This window comes from Peromyscus leucopus, chromosome 4, assembly GCF_004664715.2.
Source record: "Peromyscus leucopus breed LL Stock chromosome 4, UCI_PerLeu_2.1, whole genome shotgun sequence".
NCBI classification, from domain to species: Eukaryota; Metazoa; Chordata; class Mammalia; order Rodentia; family Cricetidae; genus Peromyscus; species Peromyscus leucopus.
In genome coordinates, this window is record NC_051066.1 from 144,723,535 (window position 1) to 144,744,326 (window position 20,792).

Below are 20,792 nucleotides of genomic sequence, written 5' to 3' on the forward strand. Positions count from 1 at the left end.
TGATTTGTATTTCAATAACTACCTCTTTATGGAGCCCCTCTATTTATATACACCCCACCAGCAAGACTCGGTGCAGGATCAGTTGGTCCTCAGGAAGCAGCCTTGCACCCGGACTCACTCTTCACCAGCCTCAGGTCCTGTGGCTCAGGACATTGGCAGTCCTGATTCAGCTCCCCCAGAACTGAAAAACCACTTCCTCTTCCAGGTCTGCCCCGCCCTCTGCACAACAAGGAAAAGTTCAGAACAGAGTCAGGGGAACCGAGAGCTCAGGAGGACTCTCTCGGGTGCTGTAGGGCGGTGAGGAGGCTCGCTCTGGAGCTACCGCAGACAAATGGCAGCACCCAGGCCACACTGCGGAGAAGGATGCTGCAGGCACATGCTGCTGCATCGGGAGCCCTGGGATCCACTGGAGATGTCTGCCCCGGGTGTCTGGAGAGGTCCCCTCTGACCTGATGTCTGTTCCAGGTACATACGTGATGACCGTCACAGCCAATGATGCCGATGACAGCACTACGGCCAACGGTATGGTGCGGTACCGGATCGTCACCCAGACACCCCAGAGCCCGTCCCAGAACATGTTCACCATCAACAGTGAGACGGGGGACATCGTGACAGTGGCAGCAGGCCTGGACCGGGAGGTGAGGTGGGCTGTGGGCCACACAGGGGCAGCGGGTGCTGTCGTCCAAATGCACCGTTAGGAAGTGATCCACACGATGTTCCATGGTGACTCCTGCCTAGGCTGGAGGGCACTCACCTTGCTGTGTGGGCAGTCAGCAGCTGATACCCAGAGCAGTCCAAGTGTAACTCCACAGCAGGCCCCTGGAAAGGCTGGGATGAACTCCCCGGTTCTCAGGGCCCTGTCACCACTGTACTCCAGATCTGGGGCCCTTTGAAGCCTGCCTCCCTGAGCTGACCTGGATATGCTCAACCACCACAAGTGAGTAGCTGTGTGCCCTCCAGGACATAACAGGCACAAGGTGTTTCCTGGACACCAAGCCCTGCCCAGATCATGAGACAGATGGTCACTTACCTAGACAGGGCTCTGTGACCTGGGATGTGTGTGAGAGAAGGTAGACCAGCTGAAAACCCACCAGAAATCGTAGAACTGACCACCTGTCCCTGCAGGGCCCACTTCAGGGTCCGGAAGATCCGCAGCCAGCCCCTAACTGACAGCCCACAGCCAGCCCCTAACTGACAGCCCACAGCCAGCCCCTAACTGACAGCCCACAGCCAGCAGTGTGTGGACAGCGTTGACTGCCCTCACCGCAGTCTGGCTTTCTGTACACCCTGTGACCACAGAGGCCAGCCACACCACACATGTAAAATACTCACTGGGGACCAGGAGGGAGGGCCCCGCTGACCACAGAGGCACCCACAATTTGGGGCTCCTTTGTAGAAGTGTGGGAGCAGCCTCCCAGCAGTACTCTGTCTTGGTGGCCCGGCTGTTCCCATTTCAAGCTTCTGAAAGCTCCACAGCCTCACTGTCTGGGTCTGCAGGTCTTCACAGGCCCAGGCTGCTCAGCTATAACTAGGGCTCGTGGTGATATGATGTGGGAACAAACTGGCGGCAAAGTAGCAGGGCTCCTCCCTAGGAATGCTCACACCCAGGGAATCTGGCAGGTCTGCAAGCTGTGGGGCACCTGAGGCCTTCCATTTCCACCTTGGCTCTAAAACTCAGAGCTCTCTGGAAAATTCACACTATCCCTGACCGTCTAAGTCAAAGAGGCAGTGCACAGGGTGGTGCTGGGACAGTGGCCCTTTGTAGCTGCATGGCATGGAAGGAAGGGGCAATGGCCTCGGAGACGGTGCGGGTTGGACTCAGCTGAGGTGTGGCCTTCTCTGGCTGTATGACCACAAGCATGTAAGAGGACACTGAGCCCAGTCACAGCACCTTCGAAGGGATGACAGTGCTGGCCTTTGGGCTCTAAGGGTCAGAGGTGTGTGTGTGTGTGTGTGTGGTGTGTGTGTGCGCGTGCTCGTGCGTGCGTGCGTGCGTGCGTGCGTGTTTGATGAAGACAGAGAAACTTTAGGAGGTGTTATATGCAGTTGGGATTGGCAGTTGGAGTACGTGGCTGAGCTTGCCTTAGACATCCAACCTATCCCAGTGTTTCTCCAAGGAGAAAAATGAGCCCAGCTTGGGTAGGCATGATGGAGCAGGCCTCAGCCTCAGTGTTTTCCTCCTCCTCCTCCTCCTCCTCCTCCTCCTCCTCCTCCTCCTCCTCCTCTTCCTCCTCCTCCTCCTCCTTCTCCTTTTCCTCCTTCTCTTTCTCCTTCTCCTCCTCTGGGGCTGGTCGGGGACACTGTAGTAACCTGCTTTCTTCTGTCTTCCTCAATGACTTAATTGCTACTCTTCAATTCCAGCAAAATTCTCTTCTCTCCACCATTCCCATCTCATCCTCAAGAACAGAACCTAGTTGATGGAGAGGAAGCAGCAAACAGACAGCAGTTGAGCAGGGATGAACTAGGGACTGCTGTCTAAAGGATGCAGCTGGCTTCAGGCTTAACTCCGTGAAGTTCTTGAGGTGTGAGAGCCACCAGGGATAGGCACTAGATTAAATTTCAAACAAAAATGATTGCATTTAGCATGCTGTCCTTAGCTAGGAGGATCTGGCCTTCCTTATGTTCAGAGAGAGCAGAAAGGGTGACCATGACAAGGCCCAATAAGAAGGTACAGGGCACAAAGGAGACCCATACAGGTATGAGGGCTAGAGAAGGAGGCCCCGTAGGCACATCAGTAGACATTGTCACAAAAAAAGACAGCAGGGCTTCAAGCAAAGTCTGTAATACCATGGGTAGAGGATGATACAGAGCACGCTCCACTGAGAGTGCTGAGATCATCTGTGTCCACTGTGAGTGCTGAGATCATCTGTGTCCTGCACTGTTACTCAGGCAATGAACAGAGTCAGGCCCTGACTCCGTGTGTTGTTCCAGGAGGGGAAGCAATAAACCGTGTGTCCTTTGGGAGCAGTGCATGAGAGGCTCAGAGACACAGCAGGCCCTAGACAGTCCCTCCCAGGAACACCAGCATCTGGGCCAGTCTTCCCATGGATCACTGGAGCTTGCCTGGCTGCCTTTGTGAACTGGAGATGGAATTGGTACCCAGGACACCTTATGAGCCACACGAAGTTCTTCTATTTTGTTGCCATGGAATCCAGTCTCTTCCCTTGGAGAAACTGCCCCTGTGTGCCCAGCACCAAGTACTCACCAGGCTGAGGGCTCAAAGGCTTGGCTTCCATCAAGGGACCTGTCCATTTAGCCTGAGACACTGAGATGTCATTTAGCCACCCCCACCTGGTGATGGTGTGGTATCTGGGAGAGAGGAGGCAGGCTTTGCAACCTTGTCAAGCAAGACCCTGGTATATGGATGGGCCGTGGCTGCTAGAGGGCTCAGTGATACCCAACCCCTTCTTTATCTCTCCAACACCCCTTCCTCCTGCTCTTCCCTCCCTTCTCTCTCCATCTTCTCCATCTTCTGTCATCCCTCCTTCCCCTCCCTCATCCCTCCTCCCCCCTCCCTCATCCCTCTTCCCCCTCCCTCATCCCTCTTCCCCTCCCTCTCCCCCCCCCCCCCCCCCCCCCCCCCCCCCCCCCCCCCCCCCCCCCCCCCCCCCCCCCCCCCCCCCCCCCCCCCCCCCCCCCCCCCCCCCCCCCCCCCCCCCCCCTCATCCCTCTCCCCCTCCCTCATCCCCCCCCCCCCCCCCCCCCCCCCCTTCCCCCCCCTCATCCCTCTTCCCCCTCCCTCATCCTCTTCCCCTCCCTCATCCCTCTTCCCCTCCTCCCCTTCTCCTTCTCATCCCTCTCCCCCCCCCCCCCCCCCCCCCCCCCCCCCTCATCCCTCTTCCCCCTCCCTCATCCCTCTTCCCCCTCCCTCATCCCTCTTCCCCCCCCTCATCCCTCTTCCCCCCCCCCCCTCCCCCTTCCTCATCCCTCTTCCCCTTCCTCATCCCTCTTCCCCCCCTCCCCCCTCCCTCATCCTTCTTCCCCCCTCCCTCATGCCTCTTCTCCTTGATTTCCCTCCTCCTCATTCCTTCTTCGCAGTGGAAGGGAACTCCCTGGGGGTGGGAAGCCTCCAGAATGTTCTTTTTCAAGTTCTCTGCTCAGGTTCTCAGCCTCTGGGGTGGGGCTACTGGTGGGAGGGAGGTCTCATAGACACAGCCACTGGTGAGCATAGTCTCTGGAGGGGACGAGCTCTCATAGACACACTCTTCCGGAACAGGTAAGTGCCCTGTGCTCTGAGGGCCCTGCCCTGCAGGTCTCTGTGGTACACTAGCCTCGCACAGACACCTCCTGGCACATTTGGTTAACTGTCCCCAGGCATCTGTGAACTGGAGAAGGGACAGTGGCAACTGTTAGCACAAGACACAGCCAGAGCCAAGGCGTTACCTGCCCAAGAAGCCATCTGTCTCCATGGAAGCTTCAGGCTATGTGGCAGGTCTTAGAGGGCCATCTCTCCACCACGCCCACCACCTGCCCCGCCTCCATCTCTCCACCACGCCCACCACCTGCCCCGCCTCCATCTCTCCACCACCCCACCACCTGCCCCGCCTCCATCTCTCCACCACGCCCACCACCTGCCCCGCCTCCATCTCTCCACCACGCCCACCACCTGCCCCACCTCCATCTCTCCACCACGCCCACCACCTGCCCCGCCTATGCATGAACACGACCAAATCTCTCTCTTGCTAGCACATCCTGTCCACCACATGCAACAGGCAGTCTTTGGGGAGGGCACCATGAACAGGTCCCTTCTGCACCCACTTCCTGCTCAAGCAGGGAGCTATCCTTAGGAAGTGGGAAGCCCACAAGCGTGATTGCCATGTGTCTAATTAGGAGAGCTGTATGAAGTGAGCGCTTCTACGTGATTAAATGTCAGGAGAAACTCAGATGAGGTAGGAAGGGCTCAAGTGCCTCTCCGGTCCCTGCCCCACCTGCTAATCCTGCTCATCTTCCCACGTTCCCTAATTAGAATATTTATGGCCTAATAAGAAGATTGAGCGCCACTCTTGGCTGCTCTGAAGGTGAAAGCCATGCTTCGGAGGTGGGGGGTGAGGAGCAGGAGGTTGATTGCTGAGCTTCATGATTGGCAGTTCACCATCCTGTGCTCACACGTCCATGCTGCCCTCCGTGAGGCTGATTTCACTGCCATGGCTCCATCCAGTTCAAGTCCCACCACATGGTGACCATCAGCTGGTCACCATCCTCAGCCTCAAATTTCTCCCCAACACAGTGGGCCAGGTTAATTATCCCAGGGTTGGGAAAGACCCTGAGGAATGCCAAACCAGTCCCCTCCTGTACTTTTTTAAACTCCTGAAACACTCATGTCAGACTGAAAGAGGTCTGTTCCCTCCAAAAAAAGGAGAGAGTGGGGGAAGACAGCACAGAGCAAACCCCACACAGAGGCTCTCGGCCTGCCTGGGCTCTGCTTTCCACCTGCCAAATGTCTCCTGACTCCAGTGTGGGGTGCATGGCAGCCACGGGCCCCTCGTCCTCCCAGGCCTCAAGGAGTGCAGCTCCCGTGGTCCCAGCCATGCTGTGCTATCGGATCCACGCAGAAACAAGCCTTTTCTGTGGTAACATCTATTGATTTTTTTTCTTATCACAAAAGCTACCTCTCTTTGGTAGAAAAGAAGTCAGCCCAAAGAAGGAAATAGCAGGCCTCCATCCCACAGTGTGGTGGGGAAGGCCTGCTCTGAAGCAGGCTGAAGCCTTCCCTGAGCCTCAGCTGCTTGCCTGTCCCCCATGTTCCTGCAAATGATCCTTGAAGGCACCGGGGCACTGAGTGACATTGCACTGTGCCAAAGGACCCTTTCGGCTTTCCCTCACACCAGGGTCTGTCCTCTGCTTCAGACTCCCCTGGCCCCTCCTTTTCTCTGCCCCCATCGGTGTCAACAGACGGCACAGAAGTCAGAGGGGGCATCTTATCTGATGTCATGAAACCCCTAAGGCATGGACAGGACAGGGAACTTGAGGGTCCGGGGACAAGAAACCCCCAGGCACGATCAGCTCTATGCCATGGAGCCACCATGGCTCTTTGGCCATTCACTCTGCCCTCTAGTGCCACATGCAAAAGTCAACATACTAAGGAAAGATAGCTTTCCCTTCTTGTGGCCTCTTGTGAATGTGAGCATCCCTTGAGGACACCCTAAAAACATCTTCAGCCTGACAATTGGTAATGAGTCCCCACCTGAGCCCATGCCAGCTGCTGGTCAGAGTATAGGCCATCATGGCAGGCTGGAGCCATCAGGGCATCACCTCCCTGTGAACAGGCCTACTGGCATGCCCACAGTCTGAGGTTCTCATATATGCCAAGCATCATAAGCTCTGAAGCCTACAGCTGTAGGAGAGTCACAATCCACAGCTGTCTGGTCTCCAAAGGCCCAGAGCAGACAGAGCAATGCCCAGCCAGAAGACAGTGGCCAGGAGTCAGAGGGAAGGCCAGTCAAGGTCTGAAGGACAGATGACACTCTAGAGACCAGGCCCCTAAATGACAGGGGAGGCTGAGCCACGGGATGTACTACTGACCTCCAGTTCAGTCGGGCTACACCCACCAAGAGGACCAGAGCAGAACCCTTGTACCCATGAGGCTGCAGGTTCTCAGGGCTACAGGAGCCTCAGCAGCACCCAGGCCACATACAGATGGGGTGTCGTTTTGGCTCTCAGCACCCTCACAGTGGAAGGGAGGGGAGGGTAGAAAGGTAGGAGTCTCCCTCCTACCAGTCCCCAGCAGCTGGGAGCTAAGTCACTCAAACTGGGCTGGGGTGGTACTAAAGAGACAGAGCTAGGCATCTGGGAAGATGGGATAGTATCATGGCCCACCTCCTCAGCCAGATACAAAAGCCTATTATACCCATTAACCATGTTGAGAATCATGGCTCAGCCTGCGTGGGGCTTGCTTTGACTTCATCCAAGGGCCTTCGTCCAAGGGCCTTCGTCCAAGGGCCTTCCTACCCTAGGACCCCCATTGCCAATGAGCCAGCTGTTGTCCAACTGCCCTCAGAGCCTATCAGGTTGGCACAGATGGGGACAGTCAGACCCGGCATCTCCAAATGAAAGAGCCAGCCCAGGATGCAGGACAGCAGAAACTCCGAGCCAGAAATGAAAGAGAGACCCCAACAGCTTGAGACCCGGGGTCCCTGGAGTCACTGCCTAACCACAGCCCTGGATCATCTATGCTGAACTGAATGGTGGCCCCAAAAATGCATCTTCACCCAGCATCTGGAGGCCAGGAGCTTCACTGTCCCTTATGGAAAAGTAACTTTGCAGATGTGGCATCAGGACCTGGGAAGGTCATCTGGACTGGGTGCATCCAGATCTACTGGGGTCCAGTAAGAATCAGGCAGAGGAAAATCTGAGACCCACAAGGAAGACAGCCACCAGACAGTGGGTTGACGGGAAGAAGAAAGAGGTCTGAGCCTGGGGAGGAGAGGGGCTATGGAAGGAGGAAAAGTGGGGCTAGGTCCTGTGATGGAGTCAGCACAGGAGGGGGCAGGATGACATTGTGTTATTACTGTGTCCCACACCAGAAACACTGCCACTTAATTTACCAGGAAAGCTGCCAAGCAAGCCATGATGTAATCTTATCTTACTCTGGGTTTCTGGTCTGTTCTTACTGAAGACCGCCTTAGGCTGATCAGGCATGAGCAATACTCCAGCTACATACCAGAAAAGCGGGCAGTGGTGCATATACCCTAAGACTATCTCCACAAACCTTGCTGCCACAGACCACTGAGTCCCTGCCAAGAGGTGAAAGCCTCATCTCTCAGGGTTCTTTCTCAGCCTCTGGCCGGCCAGTTTGGAAGCTTTTCTGTACCTTTTTGTTATTCCCAGAAGACACGCCTGAGCTAGCCTTGCAGGAAGCAGGGCTGAGGTCTTCCTTATGAGGATCCAGCTTGGGGACATGAAGGGCACAGATGGAGAGAGTCACACCCCAAGCAGTTACTAGCCATGACCACACTGTGTGTGTGTGTGTGTGTGTGTGTGTGTGTGTGTGTGTGTGTGTGTGTGTGTGTATGTGTGTGTGTGTGTGTGTGTGTGTGTATGTGTGTGTGTATGTGTCTGTGTGTGTCTCTATGTTTGTGTGTGTGTCTGTGTGTGTGTGTCTGTGTGTGTGTGTGTGTGTGTGTGTGTGTGTGTGTGTGTGTGTGTGTGTGTGTGTGTTGGACCTGCTATGGCCGTGTAAGGCCATCAGTCAACACAAGAGAGAGACGGGACAAATGGTCCATGGTAAAGGCATCAGGAACCGTGTAGGCCTGAGAGGAAGCTCTGCAGAGCATTGTAGAGACAGAAAAGCCTCTCTCTGGTCATCTCAGGGAAAGAGAAGCTGCTTGCTTTGTGGACTTTTTGCAGTACTGGGAACTGACCCCAGGGCCTTGCCTGTGCTGGGCCAGAGCTCCACTGGCAAGCTGCACCCCAAACCAAGGATTGTTAATCACTGGCTCTACAGGAAAGCATCTCAGCGTGGGCAGAGCAGTGTATGGTAATGTATGCACACCCAAGGGTGGGGTTGCCTGCAGGACAACACCCCCCAGCAAACCCAGAAACATCCAGGCACTTCCAAAAATATCCACAAATATCAGACATGTCCAGAAAACCCAATGACACCCAGACGTGTCCAAAAATGTACAGACACATTCGGAAATGTGTGACACGTCATTGGCAAGGACATCTGCGTGGGGATTTTTAAGCACCCTCTTTCACAGTGTTTCCAGAGCTTTCCAGACACTATCTCCCTACAACCTCCACTTGGCAGCAACTCAGAAGAAACAGGGCCAGAGAAAGCTGGACACTGTCCTCCCCTTTCCAAAGATGGAAACAAAACCCCAGAGCCTGCCTCAGCTGTCTTCCCAACTCCACACAAGACAGATTCTTCAGACACCCTCATAGGCAGCAACCAACCCCGGGGACCCAGCAGCTCCAGTACCGGTCCCTACCATTGTCCTTCCAGCCAACACACCCTACCGTGGAGCCTGGAAGGGCCTGCAGTGAGAAGGCCTGGGCACCTCTTCTGTTCATGACTTGCTGAGGGGTCATGTTATCCAGGCCAGGCTGAGAAGGAACCCTGGGAGCCTGGGGCAGGTGTCAGCAGGGTGGGGGAGGGGAGAGCTGGGATAGAACCTAGAAGAACAAAGCAGAGTCCCTTCTTGAGGCAGAAGCTGTACAGGACCCCTGGGCTACCTCCACGCCCAGCGCTCCCCCACACTACCCACTGCGCAGCTTGCTTAAGAGAGTCCATGCTTTCTGCTCTTGCCTGTTTTCCCCTCCTCTGACCTCTTCTTTCAAGGGCCCCCAGAGGGCAAGGGCATGGGGTTGGAGAGATCACCATGGAGGCCAACTGACCTTCATTAACCCCTATGTGTGAAGGGGTGGTGACAGAGCCAGACAGGCTGGTCTCAGTCCCCAGCTCAGGGTCTTCCTGGGCTCCCCAAGACAAGTGGCAAGACATAGAATAGCTTATTAGCCCAGGATCATCCAGTAACAGCCCAGGATCATCTATTTACAGCCCAGGATCACCCAATCACAGCCCAGGATCACCCAATCACAGCCCAGGATCACCCAATCACAGCCAGGATCACCCAGTCACAGCCCAGGATCACCCAATCACAGCCCAGGATCACCCATTCACAGCCCACATGCCAAGCCCAACCTGTGCCTGTTATGAAAGCAAGATGTATTGGCACATAGCCACATTCACCCCCTGCACACTGTTTATCCACACTGTTTCTCCATCAATCCGAGGCCCTTCCTTGACTTTCCTTTATGGCCACCACCAGACGTTGGGTGCAGAGTAGCCATGGCAGCACCAGGCTGGCCACATCACTTGTTACAACAGGGCCTCCTCCTTCCACACAGAGCTCATTGTTCTGATCTGAGGTCTCAGACAAGCAGCCAGAGACAGGTGCAGCCACAGAAGGACGCTGTATCTGTTGATGTATCTGTTTGCTATCTTTGAACTTTGTCAGTGTTTAAGCAAAAGGCTTTGTACACAAACCCTCTGGATCCCTTCCACAGTAGAGGCTCTCGTCTCATGGCACACTGCTCTGGAGGCACTGGGAGGCCAGGAGTGTCTCAACCCCGTCTCCTGTGGCACCAGCCCCAGGCTAGCACTCGTGGCATCGAGTGCATGCTGCTGTCTGCTTCTGGGAGCACTCCCAACTGCTATGAACAATGAGAAAAGGAGAAAGTCTCAGAGCTCCAAGGTCTCCAGACTGGAGCCGAACAGTGTCCCTTCAGTAATGCGTGTCCTGGCAGGAGACTCCCTGGGTCCCACTTTCCCACCCACTCAGACAGGCTCACTCCAGACCCCACGCTGGGTCGAGGCCACACAGACAGGTAACACTCACTAGCCCAGCTGAGCTGAACTGCTCCCATCCTCCATCTGTCCATCTCTGCGGTCCCTCAGCCTCCTGCGCAGACACAGATCTGACCACGCTCATCACCTCTAACCTCCCCATGGTATCCTGTCTTGCTCTGAGTAATTCTAGACTCTGCTTTTGATCCCTCTACAATCTCAAGACTGCACTCCCCATTACAGGTCAAACTTGCTGGAGCGTACACGTGCAAACACACACACACACACACACACACACACACACACACACACCACACACCACCTTCCCCCAGGGCCTTAGCAGAAAGCATTCCCTCTTCTGGCAACAGTTCTCCCCAAGCATATTAACCAGAGGTGGTTAACTCAATTAGCACCCCATGCCTACCATCCTCTGTCCACGGTTGCACAGCCCTTGCCATTATCTGAAGTGATCATTCTCCTTTATTTACTGCCTGCCTCTTCCTTAGAGCCCTGCTTCTCAAACAATGTCCCATGGGGATATTACTACATGGCTGGTGTCTATGATTGACTCCTAACTCCCATGGGCAGGGTCTACAGATACTGCCCAGCACCCCCATAGAGCATGGGACATTCGACAACAGAGAGTCACCCAGCTGCAAATGTCAGTAGTCCTCATTTGGGAAGAGCTGTCCTAGAATCAGCCTTGGAAAGACAGGAGCCTCAAGGGTGAGAAAGAAGGGGAGAGGGAAGGAGGGAAGTGTTCAGCCTGCAATTTCAGTCATCAGCCTGGAGGAGGTGCCTGAGAGCTGGAGGGGGTTGCCAGAATGGGCTGAGAAGGCACCTGGATCCCTCAGCCCTCCGGGCTTGAAGCAGGGACGCTCCTGCCACTCCAGCCTCATTCCCTGCAGAGTCCACAGCCTTCAGTTGCCATGCGTGATGCCCAATGGAGAAGAGAGGGAGAGAGACAGTGGCTGGTGAGAACAGAGCAGAGAACTGACTCCATCGTGTTCCTGCCTGAGGCTTGCTAGGCTGTTGGCTCCCCACAGGCAGCAGCAGTGGAGAGGAGGGGCTGTGTGCACCCTCTCAGAAGAGTTGCATTTTCTCTGCTTTTGATGCAGCAGAAAGAGCTGCTGGCTGGGAGGAAAGAGGAGGTGAGCCCCTCTGGAGTCGTACAGACAATGCCAGGAGCTGGCGGCAGGACTAGGCAGGTAGGAGCCCTGAGTGGTTCTGTAGCACCCTCAGGGGGTGGAGCAGAGAGTCCCCACCCCAGGCTGCAGCAAGCAATGCTGATGTGTGGGCAAGAAACATGTCCTTTGACTCAGCAGCTAGAAGCTTCAGGCAGGACTGGGGAGAGGGAGCTGTTCTAAAGATTTATTTTATTATTTTTAATTACATGGAGTGTTTGTGCACGTGTGTGTGTGTGTGTGTGTGTGTGTGTGTGTGTGTGTGGTGTGGTCAGAAGAGTTCAGTTCCCTGGACCTGGAGTGAGGCACCTGATGTGGATCCTGGGAATCAAACTCAGGTCCTCTGTGAGAGCAGTACACGTTCTTAACCACTGAGCCATCTCTCCAGGCCCAGAACCTGGTTTTCACTCATATCCTAGAGTGAAGGAACTAGGGAAGCCCAGATCTCAGGGACTGTAGCAAGTCAGTGGAGGTTTGCCTAAGACACAGGCCATGCTGTGTCCACCCTTGCTGGGAGCTCTGCTGGTGGCCTTGGCTCTGCACTTAGGCAACTTCTTGGTGCCAAATCTTCACCAAGAGTCAACCTGGGTACCCTGTGAGACGTGCACACAGTTTCCCCATTCCACCCCTAAGCAAGGAAGCCTCCACAGCTAGGACATGGCAAAGGACTCTCCCACACTGTAGGCCACTGCTGCTGGGGCCCAGGGCTGCTGGAGACTCATGTGACCCAGGCAGTCTGCACACAGGAATCACCTTCTCCTGCCACCGGGATGCAGCAGAATAGGTAAAGCAACCAGCAGGGGGTCAGGACCACTCGATGACAGGGTTCAGCCTGCTCTAAGTGTCACCCTGAGGCTCTATGGAAGCCTGGGACCTCCAACAGCATTCCCCTAGCAACCATGGAGGACAGTGAGCAGAGTTCCCTCAGGGTCCCAAGAGACAGGGTGGCTGATGAGAGCAGAGCTGGGTAGCCCACCCCATGGTGTTCCAAGCCCAAGGCTTAGAGCCTGCATTGGTTCCCCACAGGCAGCAGTAGTGAGGAGGAAGAGCTGTGTGCACCCCACTGAGAAGAGCTGTGTTTTCTCAGGGACATGTGTGCAGTCTAGTGCCAGCGCCCTGAGCTGTTATTTACATGTTGTGAAATTCACCCTCTTAGTGCACTCGGCTCGCACGGGGTTGCACATCCATCTCTTCTGCCTAGCTCCTGGGCATTTTATCACCCCTAAGAGAAGCCCTACAGTGCTGGTGTCACCCCCATTTATCCTTTTCTCCCACCCCAGTAGGCAGCCTCTGCCATCTATGGACTTGTCTGTTGTGAACACGTTTCCCAAATGAGGCTATCCTTGTGGCTGTGGCCCTGGCTGTTTTCACCTGACATAATGGCTTTGGGGTTCATCTGAGCATACTAGGTGTCAAAATGCTTTTCCTTTTCATAGCTGAGTAATACTCCATCATGTGGACACACCATGTTTCAAGTACCCATCATGGGCTGATTGGCCTTTGTGGATGGTGCTGTGTGCACACTGGTGTACACCATTTCTGTGAACACTTGTTTTTGGCCTTTAGATACACACCCAGGAGTGGGGTTTCCAGGTTGCATGCCAACCTGAGGTCCAACTTTTCAGTCTCCACAGTGCTTTCATGCCCCTCTGCCCCACAGCGGCCCTACAAACCCCTTCATTACACTCTTGTGCACACAGCAGCCTCTAGAGACTGAGCCACAAGGGGACAGCCTCAGCCGCTCCACTTCTCAGGGTCTGAGGAGCAAAGGTTCCAGCCGTGACCAGTGAGAAAGTCCAAGGGGAATGACCCCTAGAAACCATGGGCAGCTGACCCAGAACAGCTCTGACCAGAGACCCTCTCAGAGCAGAGAGGCCAGCAACGGCTTTGGCCTCAATGGAGAATGAAGGGACTCAGGGGTTCTATGTGTTTCTATGTGTTCTATCTGAGGCTCTGCACCTCAAGTTATACCCCACACACTGACCCCTACTAGGATCGGAGCGCCCAGAATGAGTAGGAGGCATGCTTGCAGCCTTGTGCATGAACGTCTCAATACTCACTGGGGGCAGCACTGGAGGGGAAGTTGGGAGCTCCAGACATGGGCTTGGCCTGACCTACAGAACACACCTAGCTGGACAACAGCAGACATGCTGGGGTGCTGCACATGGGGACATGCTGGGGGTGCTGCACATGGGGACATGCTGCGGGTGCTGCATACGGGGACATGGTGGGAACGATGCATACGGGAGCATGCTGGGAATGCTGCATATGAGGATGTGCTGGGGAAGCTTTGGTGCTTTCTAGGACAGGCCGACCGATGCATTATTGATGGATGTTCTGCAGAATTTGCATGCTGGGCTGCAGGGAGGTGAGTGAAAGCCCTAGGGATGGCTGCTCTCTGGTTATCTTCCTGCTCTCAAACTTGAAAATGGTTAAATCGCTTTTTAATGAAGTGACTGCAGCTCCACGGCTGATTCTGGGCCCAGCTCCAGGGGCACTTGCCCTCTTCTCTGTACCTAATGGGAGCTGGGGAGGGGTTCCACAGGAAAGCAGTTGACCAATGGGGGAGATCCTGAACACAGCATGCCACTGTGCCCAGCACCTCCTTCTGTCTCCATGGAGGGATGCTACAGGGACAGAGACTGCCAAACTGAGGTCCACATGGGCTCAGAGGCAGGCAGTAGACTCTAGAGCGTGGCTGGCCTGCCTTGGCCGTGACAATCCAGGCGTCTTCTGAGTCCCTGCAGTATTTCTCCCATCTTGCAGGACTGGCTTCCCTCTCAGGGTCCTCCTGTCCAAAAGCAAGCCCAGCTCACCCTCTAGTGGCAGGCTGCTGTACACACACATACACACTATACACATATGCAGAGACCTACAGGTGTGTACACACACGAATATACACATACACATGCATACAGATTGCACACATTCCTACATGTCCACAGGCATTCATGTGCACACACATGCAAGCATATGTGTTCATATACAATAAGCATGTGCCTCTATGTTTCTGTTTATCCTTTCCAGTGCCACACACCAGCAGCAGTGCTGAGTTTGACCCATGTATTTACCCCTCTCCAGGTGCCAGGTTGTCTGTGCTGAGACAAAGAGAGGAAGGGGAAGGGACACAGACGGAAGGAGTGAGGGGGAGGAAGGGAAGGACAGATGGATAGAGAAGAATGGGTGGAGGGATGGGTAGAGGAATGTATTAATAGATGGAAGGATGGGTGGAGGGATGGATGGGTAGATGGAGGGATGATGGATGAATAGACAGAGGGATTTTGTGACCCATCCGCTGCTTATAATTTCCATGGAGCCAATGTATGGACCTCACACACACTTCTCTGAGTCATGTGGTGGGAACTTCCGTTTTCTAACCTTTTAGGAGAGCAGGAATGGATATTGACGTCATTTGGAGGACATTCCAGTGGGGCCCTTTTGTAGCTAGAGTTTTCCTGCCTTGCCCACAGTCAGGACAAATCTTTGTCACCCGCCAGTCCCACAGCTGCTCAGACCCAACCAAGTAAACACAGAGACTTATATTGCTTACAAACTGTATGGCCGTGGCAGGCTTCTTGCTAACTGTTCTTATAGCTTAAATTAACCATTTCCATAAATCTATACCTTGCCACGTGGCTGGTGGCTTACCGGCGTCTTCACATGCTGCTGGTCATGGCAGCGGCTGCAGTGTCTCTCTGCCTCAGCCTTCTGCTTCCCACAATTCTCCTCTCTCCTTGTCCCACCTACTTCCTGCCTAGCCACTGGCCAATCAGTGTTTTATTTATTGACCAATCAGAGCAATTTGACATACAGACCGTCCCACAGCACCCTTTCTACCCCATCTCCCAGTAGTGCCAGTGAGGGGTGACAGGGTTCCCACAGGGCTGCCCCTCAAGCTGGTCAGAAGTGGTCACTCCCACAGCATGACACCTCTGGTCAGAAGTGTGTGATGTCAGTGCTTCTGCCCCTCAGTGCAGGCAGTGAGCAGAGGAGGGCCATGTAACCCCCTCGGTGCCTGATACAGCATGTCATCATCCTTTGCTCGCCTTTCAAGGAGCACACCTGCACCGGCTGCCCACTTCTTCACTGCGGAGCTGGTGAACCACACTGCTGTGTCTTGCCATTTGCTCACCTGCCATTCCTTCCCTGACTCCAGTTCAGCTTTACTCCACAGTGGCATCCCTTAGCCTGGCCCTTCATCTGGAAGGCTGTCCTCCCTGCTACCCCACACGGAAGACAGTGCAGGCCCTCTGAACCCTGATCTGCCCCTCCTGCCTCAACACCAAAAGTGACTACCCATTGCAGGCTGCTAAGATACAAACACGGTTGGCCTCTTTCTGCCACAGCCACCTATCACAAGGCAACAGCAGGCTCCACAGCTCCAGGAAGTCCCAGACAGCCTGTGCCAAGGATGAACCCCGCTGAGGAAGCCTGCATTCCCCATCTACCGAACCCAAACTAACCATTGCCTTTCCCCTCCAGAAAGTCCAACAGTACACGGTCATCGTCCAGGCCACTGACATGGAAGGAAACCTTAACTATGGTCTCTCGAACACAGCCACTGCCATCATCACAGTGACAGATGTAAATGACAACCCTCCAGAATTCACCACAAGCACAGTAAGTACCTCACACCCTCGCAGAGACGCCAGCCCCAAGGTGGCAATTTCCTCTTAGTGGGGAAGAGTCCCAATAGGAGAGCTGAATGAATCATGGGTAACAAATACTGAGGCATGGGTGACTGGCAGAGAGAAAGACCATGCCAGCCATCTCTAGTGGGAAAGAATGGGCCTAGACATTCTTGTGGAAGGTAGCCCTAAGATTTTCTGGCACTCCCCAAGATTAAATGATTGGCTGATAACTTGCTGAGGTCTTTGTAAAGTCTGGAGAAGATGACCGATCAGGCTGTCACATATTTGGGGAGGCTTGTGTAGCTGTGCAGTGGGCACCTGCTTGGCAGATGCCCAGCGGGGCCTTGGCTCTGGGCGTGTGTGTCCTTGAAGCAAAGATCCCTGTCTATCTTGGTCCTCACTAGACAGTGGCTGGCCCCATGTGGTTCCCGTCCCCAGACAAGGAACTGGTCAAGACTGGGCTAGACACTGGGACACTGGGACCTTAGAAGTCAAGGGTTCTTGCTGAACATACACGTATGTATTCACCCAACTATGGTACAGAAAGTCCACTGTGAGCCTCCAGCCACGGGTCAGAAGAACAGACCCTGCCCCACTCTGAGAGAGAAGGTCTGTAAATCACATGATCCCCCTCTTCCCTGGACTCCCACGGAACGCCGTGTTGCAGGGAGTGTCCCTGCCTGTGAGACCCTTAGGCTTTCTCAGGGCCCCAGCAGATGTGATAACCACTTCTGAGCCTCCCCGCATTCTGTGGGTCTCTGGCCTCAGACATTTTTTTTTCTCCATGTAGTTTTGGTGCCTGTCTGTAGCCCAGGCTCGAACTCACAGAGATTCACCTGGCTCTGCCTCCCCAGTGCTGGGATTAAAGGTGTGCGCCACCACCACCCGGCAACATCTCTCTTCTTGCTCACATCCACCTCCACGACTCCCAAGTCCATGGATGGGCGAACAGCGCCGTGCCCCAAATGGTCCCTGCCCCTCTGTGAACACATAGTCCAGCCCTGAAGAGATGGCAGGCTGCAGGTGTCTGGCCGGGATGTGCAGAGTGGCGATCAGAAGGTCACTCGGAGGCAGAGTGAAGAGGAATGTGTGTCTGTAACAGTAACAAAGACTGCCAGGCACACAGGTGGACACTCTCTCATAGGGCCCCAACCAGTCTACCCCATCAGCCTCTGGTCCCCAACCAGTCAGTAGCCACAGTGGTAGGACAAGACATGGGCCCACAGGGAGCAGCTAGGACTGAACCCTGAAAGTGGCTGCCGCGTGGAGATGAGAGAGGGGGAAACCAGTCTGCCTAAGGCGAAGGCACCTAGGAGGCTGGAGCCCAGGCAGAGGCATGATCCCCTTCCTGGTCTCTTGGACCACAGCACCATCTAGTGGCCAAACAGTAGATGGCCAACAAGAGGCGCTGCGCAAGCCCCCTCACCACAAGCAACAGGGGAAGGAAGGAGGGGTAGAGGGTTTGGCCAGGCTGCTCGCCCTGAAGAAACACTGGAGCACTGGCCAAGGAGACCTTGAGAAAGCTGGAGGGGCCTCTCTCTGGACTCAATCTGTTTGCTCTCCCTCTATCAGACACCAGGAAGAAAGACCAGGGCCAGGCTCCAGGGAAGCAGCCACTGACCCTAAACCTGCAAGTGACACCCCTGGCTCAGCCTCCTACCCTGGACAGGCTTCTAGAGGGTTTGGTGGGCAGCATTCAGCCTGGCAACTGCCTTCTGTGGCGGTGCAGCTGCGGAGACCATCGCAGGGGGGCGGGGAATGCATCCAGGGTGGCCTTGTCAGGAGCAGAGCCAGCACCACAGATACGAACCCACTTGTCTTAATTAGGTTTCTATTGCTGTGATAAAACACCATGACGGAATGCAGCTTGGGGAGGAAAGGGTTAATTTAGCTTACACATTCTGATCACATCCACAGTTTCTGCCCAAGGGAAGTCAGGGCAGAAGCTTGGGGCAGGAACCTGGAGGCAGGAACCTGGAGGCAGGAACTGAAGCAAAGACCATGGAGGGTGCTGCTTACTGGCTTGCTCCTCATGGCTTGCTCAGATTGCTTTCTTATAGCACCCAGGACCACCAGCCAAGGGGTGGCACCCCCAAAAGTGGACTGGGATCTCCCACATCGACCAATAATCGAGGAAATGGCCTATAGACTTACCTACAGGTAATATGATAGAGGTATTTTCTCAAATGAGGTTCTTCTTCCCAAATAATTCTAGCTTGTGTTAATTGGAGGGGGGGTGTCAGGACAAGACTCCTAAGCCAGGCATCGGTACTGTGGGGTTCCAGGACAATCACATGGAGCTCAGACCCTCTGCTAAGTCAGGCCACCTGTGCTCCCAGGAACACACCCTTACACCCATTCCAGAATGCTCGAGTATGGATACTGGGGTGCAGGAGCCACATAGCTCTGCTGACATCAGCCCCTCCCCCACCTGCCTCAGGAGGCAGCCTTGGAACAGTATGGTCACCATGAGAACCAGGCCAGGGAGAAGCCAAAGGAGTTCAGCTTTGGGCCCATCCCCAGCAGAGGAAATGGCACACCACCGTGGCCTGAGGGCTCCTGAGGAGCATGCCTGCAGGAGGGGGGTTTCATCGAAGACTAATGACATCGGAAGGAGCTTCGGAGGGCAGTGCATGGGGCTCAAGGACCCAGCCTGTCTCCCAATCCTTCCACAAACCCCATTCTCCTCATCTGGAAATAGGGCCCATGTCACCTTGCTCATTCCAAGAGCTCCAAGAAGCTACACTGGCTGGAAAGGACAGGAGACCCCATAGATACCCTGGCTCAGAGATCACCAGAACCAGTAAACCCTACTCCTACATCAAATGGATGACTCCTGTCTCGGACTATCTATGAGATCGTCTCGGGTCAGATTTAGCAGGACTCAAGTTGGCAGCTCAGACTCCAGGGTGAGGCTCCAGCACCTGCTGCCCAGGCCCTACAGCACTGCCTGAGGGTGGCCATGGTCCACAGTGAGAAACTAACATGTCCCTAGCACCCAGTGCCCTTCCACAATAGCTCCAGGGAAGTTCTCCTCACCTGAGCTCAGCAGGAGGACCGGTTCGCCCAGGGTCTAAGCTCTGTCTGGCCTGGACCACCACCTACAATCTAACTGAACTTCTTCCTTCTCATGCATCATCACACAGCACACACCCTACAAGGTCCCCCTGTCATCTGTGAGAGCTCTGGAGAGAGCAGCGGCCTCTCTTTATGCTGGGACACAGGAGAAATCCTCATGACCCCAGCCAGCACATGCTGCTACAGGCAGATGGAAGGTCACAGCTGGAGCACAATGCACAAAGCTCATTTCAGGGCCTGGTCCTGCCTCCATGAAACCCATGAAGGACGGTGGAGACTCCTGCTTCCCTGGGACATGGAGGGCAAGGAGGGACGTGCAGGTGGCGGTCTGAAGTCCCATGAGTACAGAACACTTTCCCACGCCACGCTCCACACCTCCTCTGCAGTGTGCTCTCCATAGACATCTGTACATACTTGGGCTCCAGGTGGGCCCTTGCCAGGCCCCATCCAGATGAGTGGCAGGCAGGTGCCCTGGGACGCCGTCTTTGCTTCACGGTGGGAGTGTGCGGGCAGGTTGGCCACACCACACACGGGCTATTTTTGTGAAGCTTAATCAAGAACAATCATGCAAAGCTAAAGAGATGCAGGGACTTGCCAGTTCCAATTCCTATTCTTAAGTGTTAATTAGAAGTTATTTTCTTCTTGCTCCTAAGCAGCTGCAGGGCCCCCTGCAGGGCAGAGCCCATAGCTCATCCAGGGCCACCCTGCCATCAGCACCCCCTCCAGAGGGGGTGGAAAACAACCTTCAGACCATGCCCCAGGAGCCTCCAACCTACCCCATGCACAGATCCCAGTGGGCACAGAGGAACCCTTCCTCTAAGCCCTGCCCCTCCCAACCACACACAGTCACTCTTCAGCTACTCTTGATGCCTTCGCGCTGTGTGGCCTTGGCTGATGTCCAGACCTCTCTGAGCCCAGAAAGCGTGTCCACATTTTACATTAGTGTGTGATTTATGGCAAGGTTGGGGCATCGCTGGTCCTAGGAAGCTTGCCCCTGAACAACAAGCAGGGCTTCACCTACAGACAAGGGCAGTCCTAGCCCAGCTCAGCCTTCAACAGAAAAAAGCAGGAGTAATCACCAAAGTTTCCTACACTCTGTCTCTCCTCTTGTAAAGAAGGGAGGGCAGAGTCATGCAGGCCCAGCCGACGCAGCCCAATACAGGGATGCTTGCTATTTGCCTGTACAAGATGGTCTGTCCCCTCACAGGTGTGAGTGAGTGACGCTAAGATAAATGATTGAAAGGGGCAGTAAGGTCGTGGTGTTCCCAAGGACGAGGGACAGCACACAGTAGGACCATCGAAGGGCGCTCAGCCAGGCTGTGCTGAGCACATGGTATTGGCTCTCTGTCACTATGACGATGAGATCATTGGCATACAAAGAGGAAAAGCTTATTTCCACTCATGTTTCCAGAGGTTTCCACCCATAGTTGCTGTGGACCTGTGTTGAGGCCGTAGATCACGGGAGGTGGGGAACACAAAGCAGAGGAAACTGCTCTATTAGTCACCAAGAAGCAAAGGCAGACAAAAAGGGGTCAGGGTCTCCATAGCCCCCCCAGAGCACAACCCCACCCCGTGACCTGACGCCCTCCCACTCACCCATAACTACTATAA

General features: G+C 54.8%; 1 protein-coding gene across 1 annotated transcript in view; it reads left to right on the forward strand.

The window, feature by feature from the left end:
• Cdh4 (cadherin 4) overlaps positions 1–20,792 on the forward strand; it is a 485,154-nt gene that overhangs the window by 443,340 nt on the left and 21,022 nt on the right. Inside the window, exons 7-8 of the mRNA XM_028885363.2 lie at positions 466–638; positions 15,955–16,092. Coding sequence (XP_028741196.1) covers positions 466–638; positions 15,955–16,092 — 311 coding nt within the window. The remainder of the gene's footprint in view (positions 1–465; positions 639–15,954; positions 16,093–20,792) is intronic.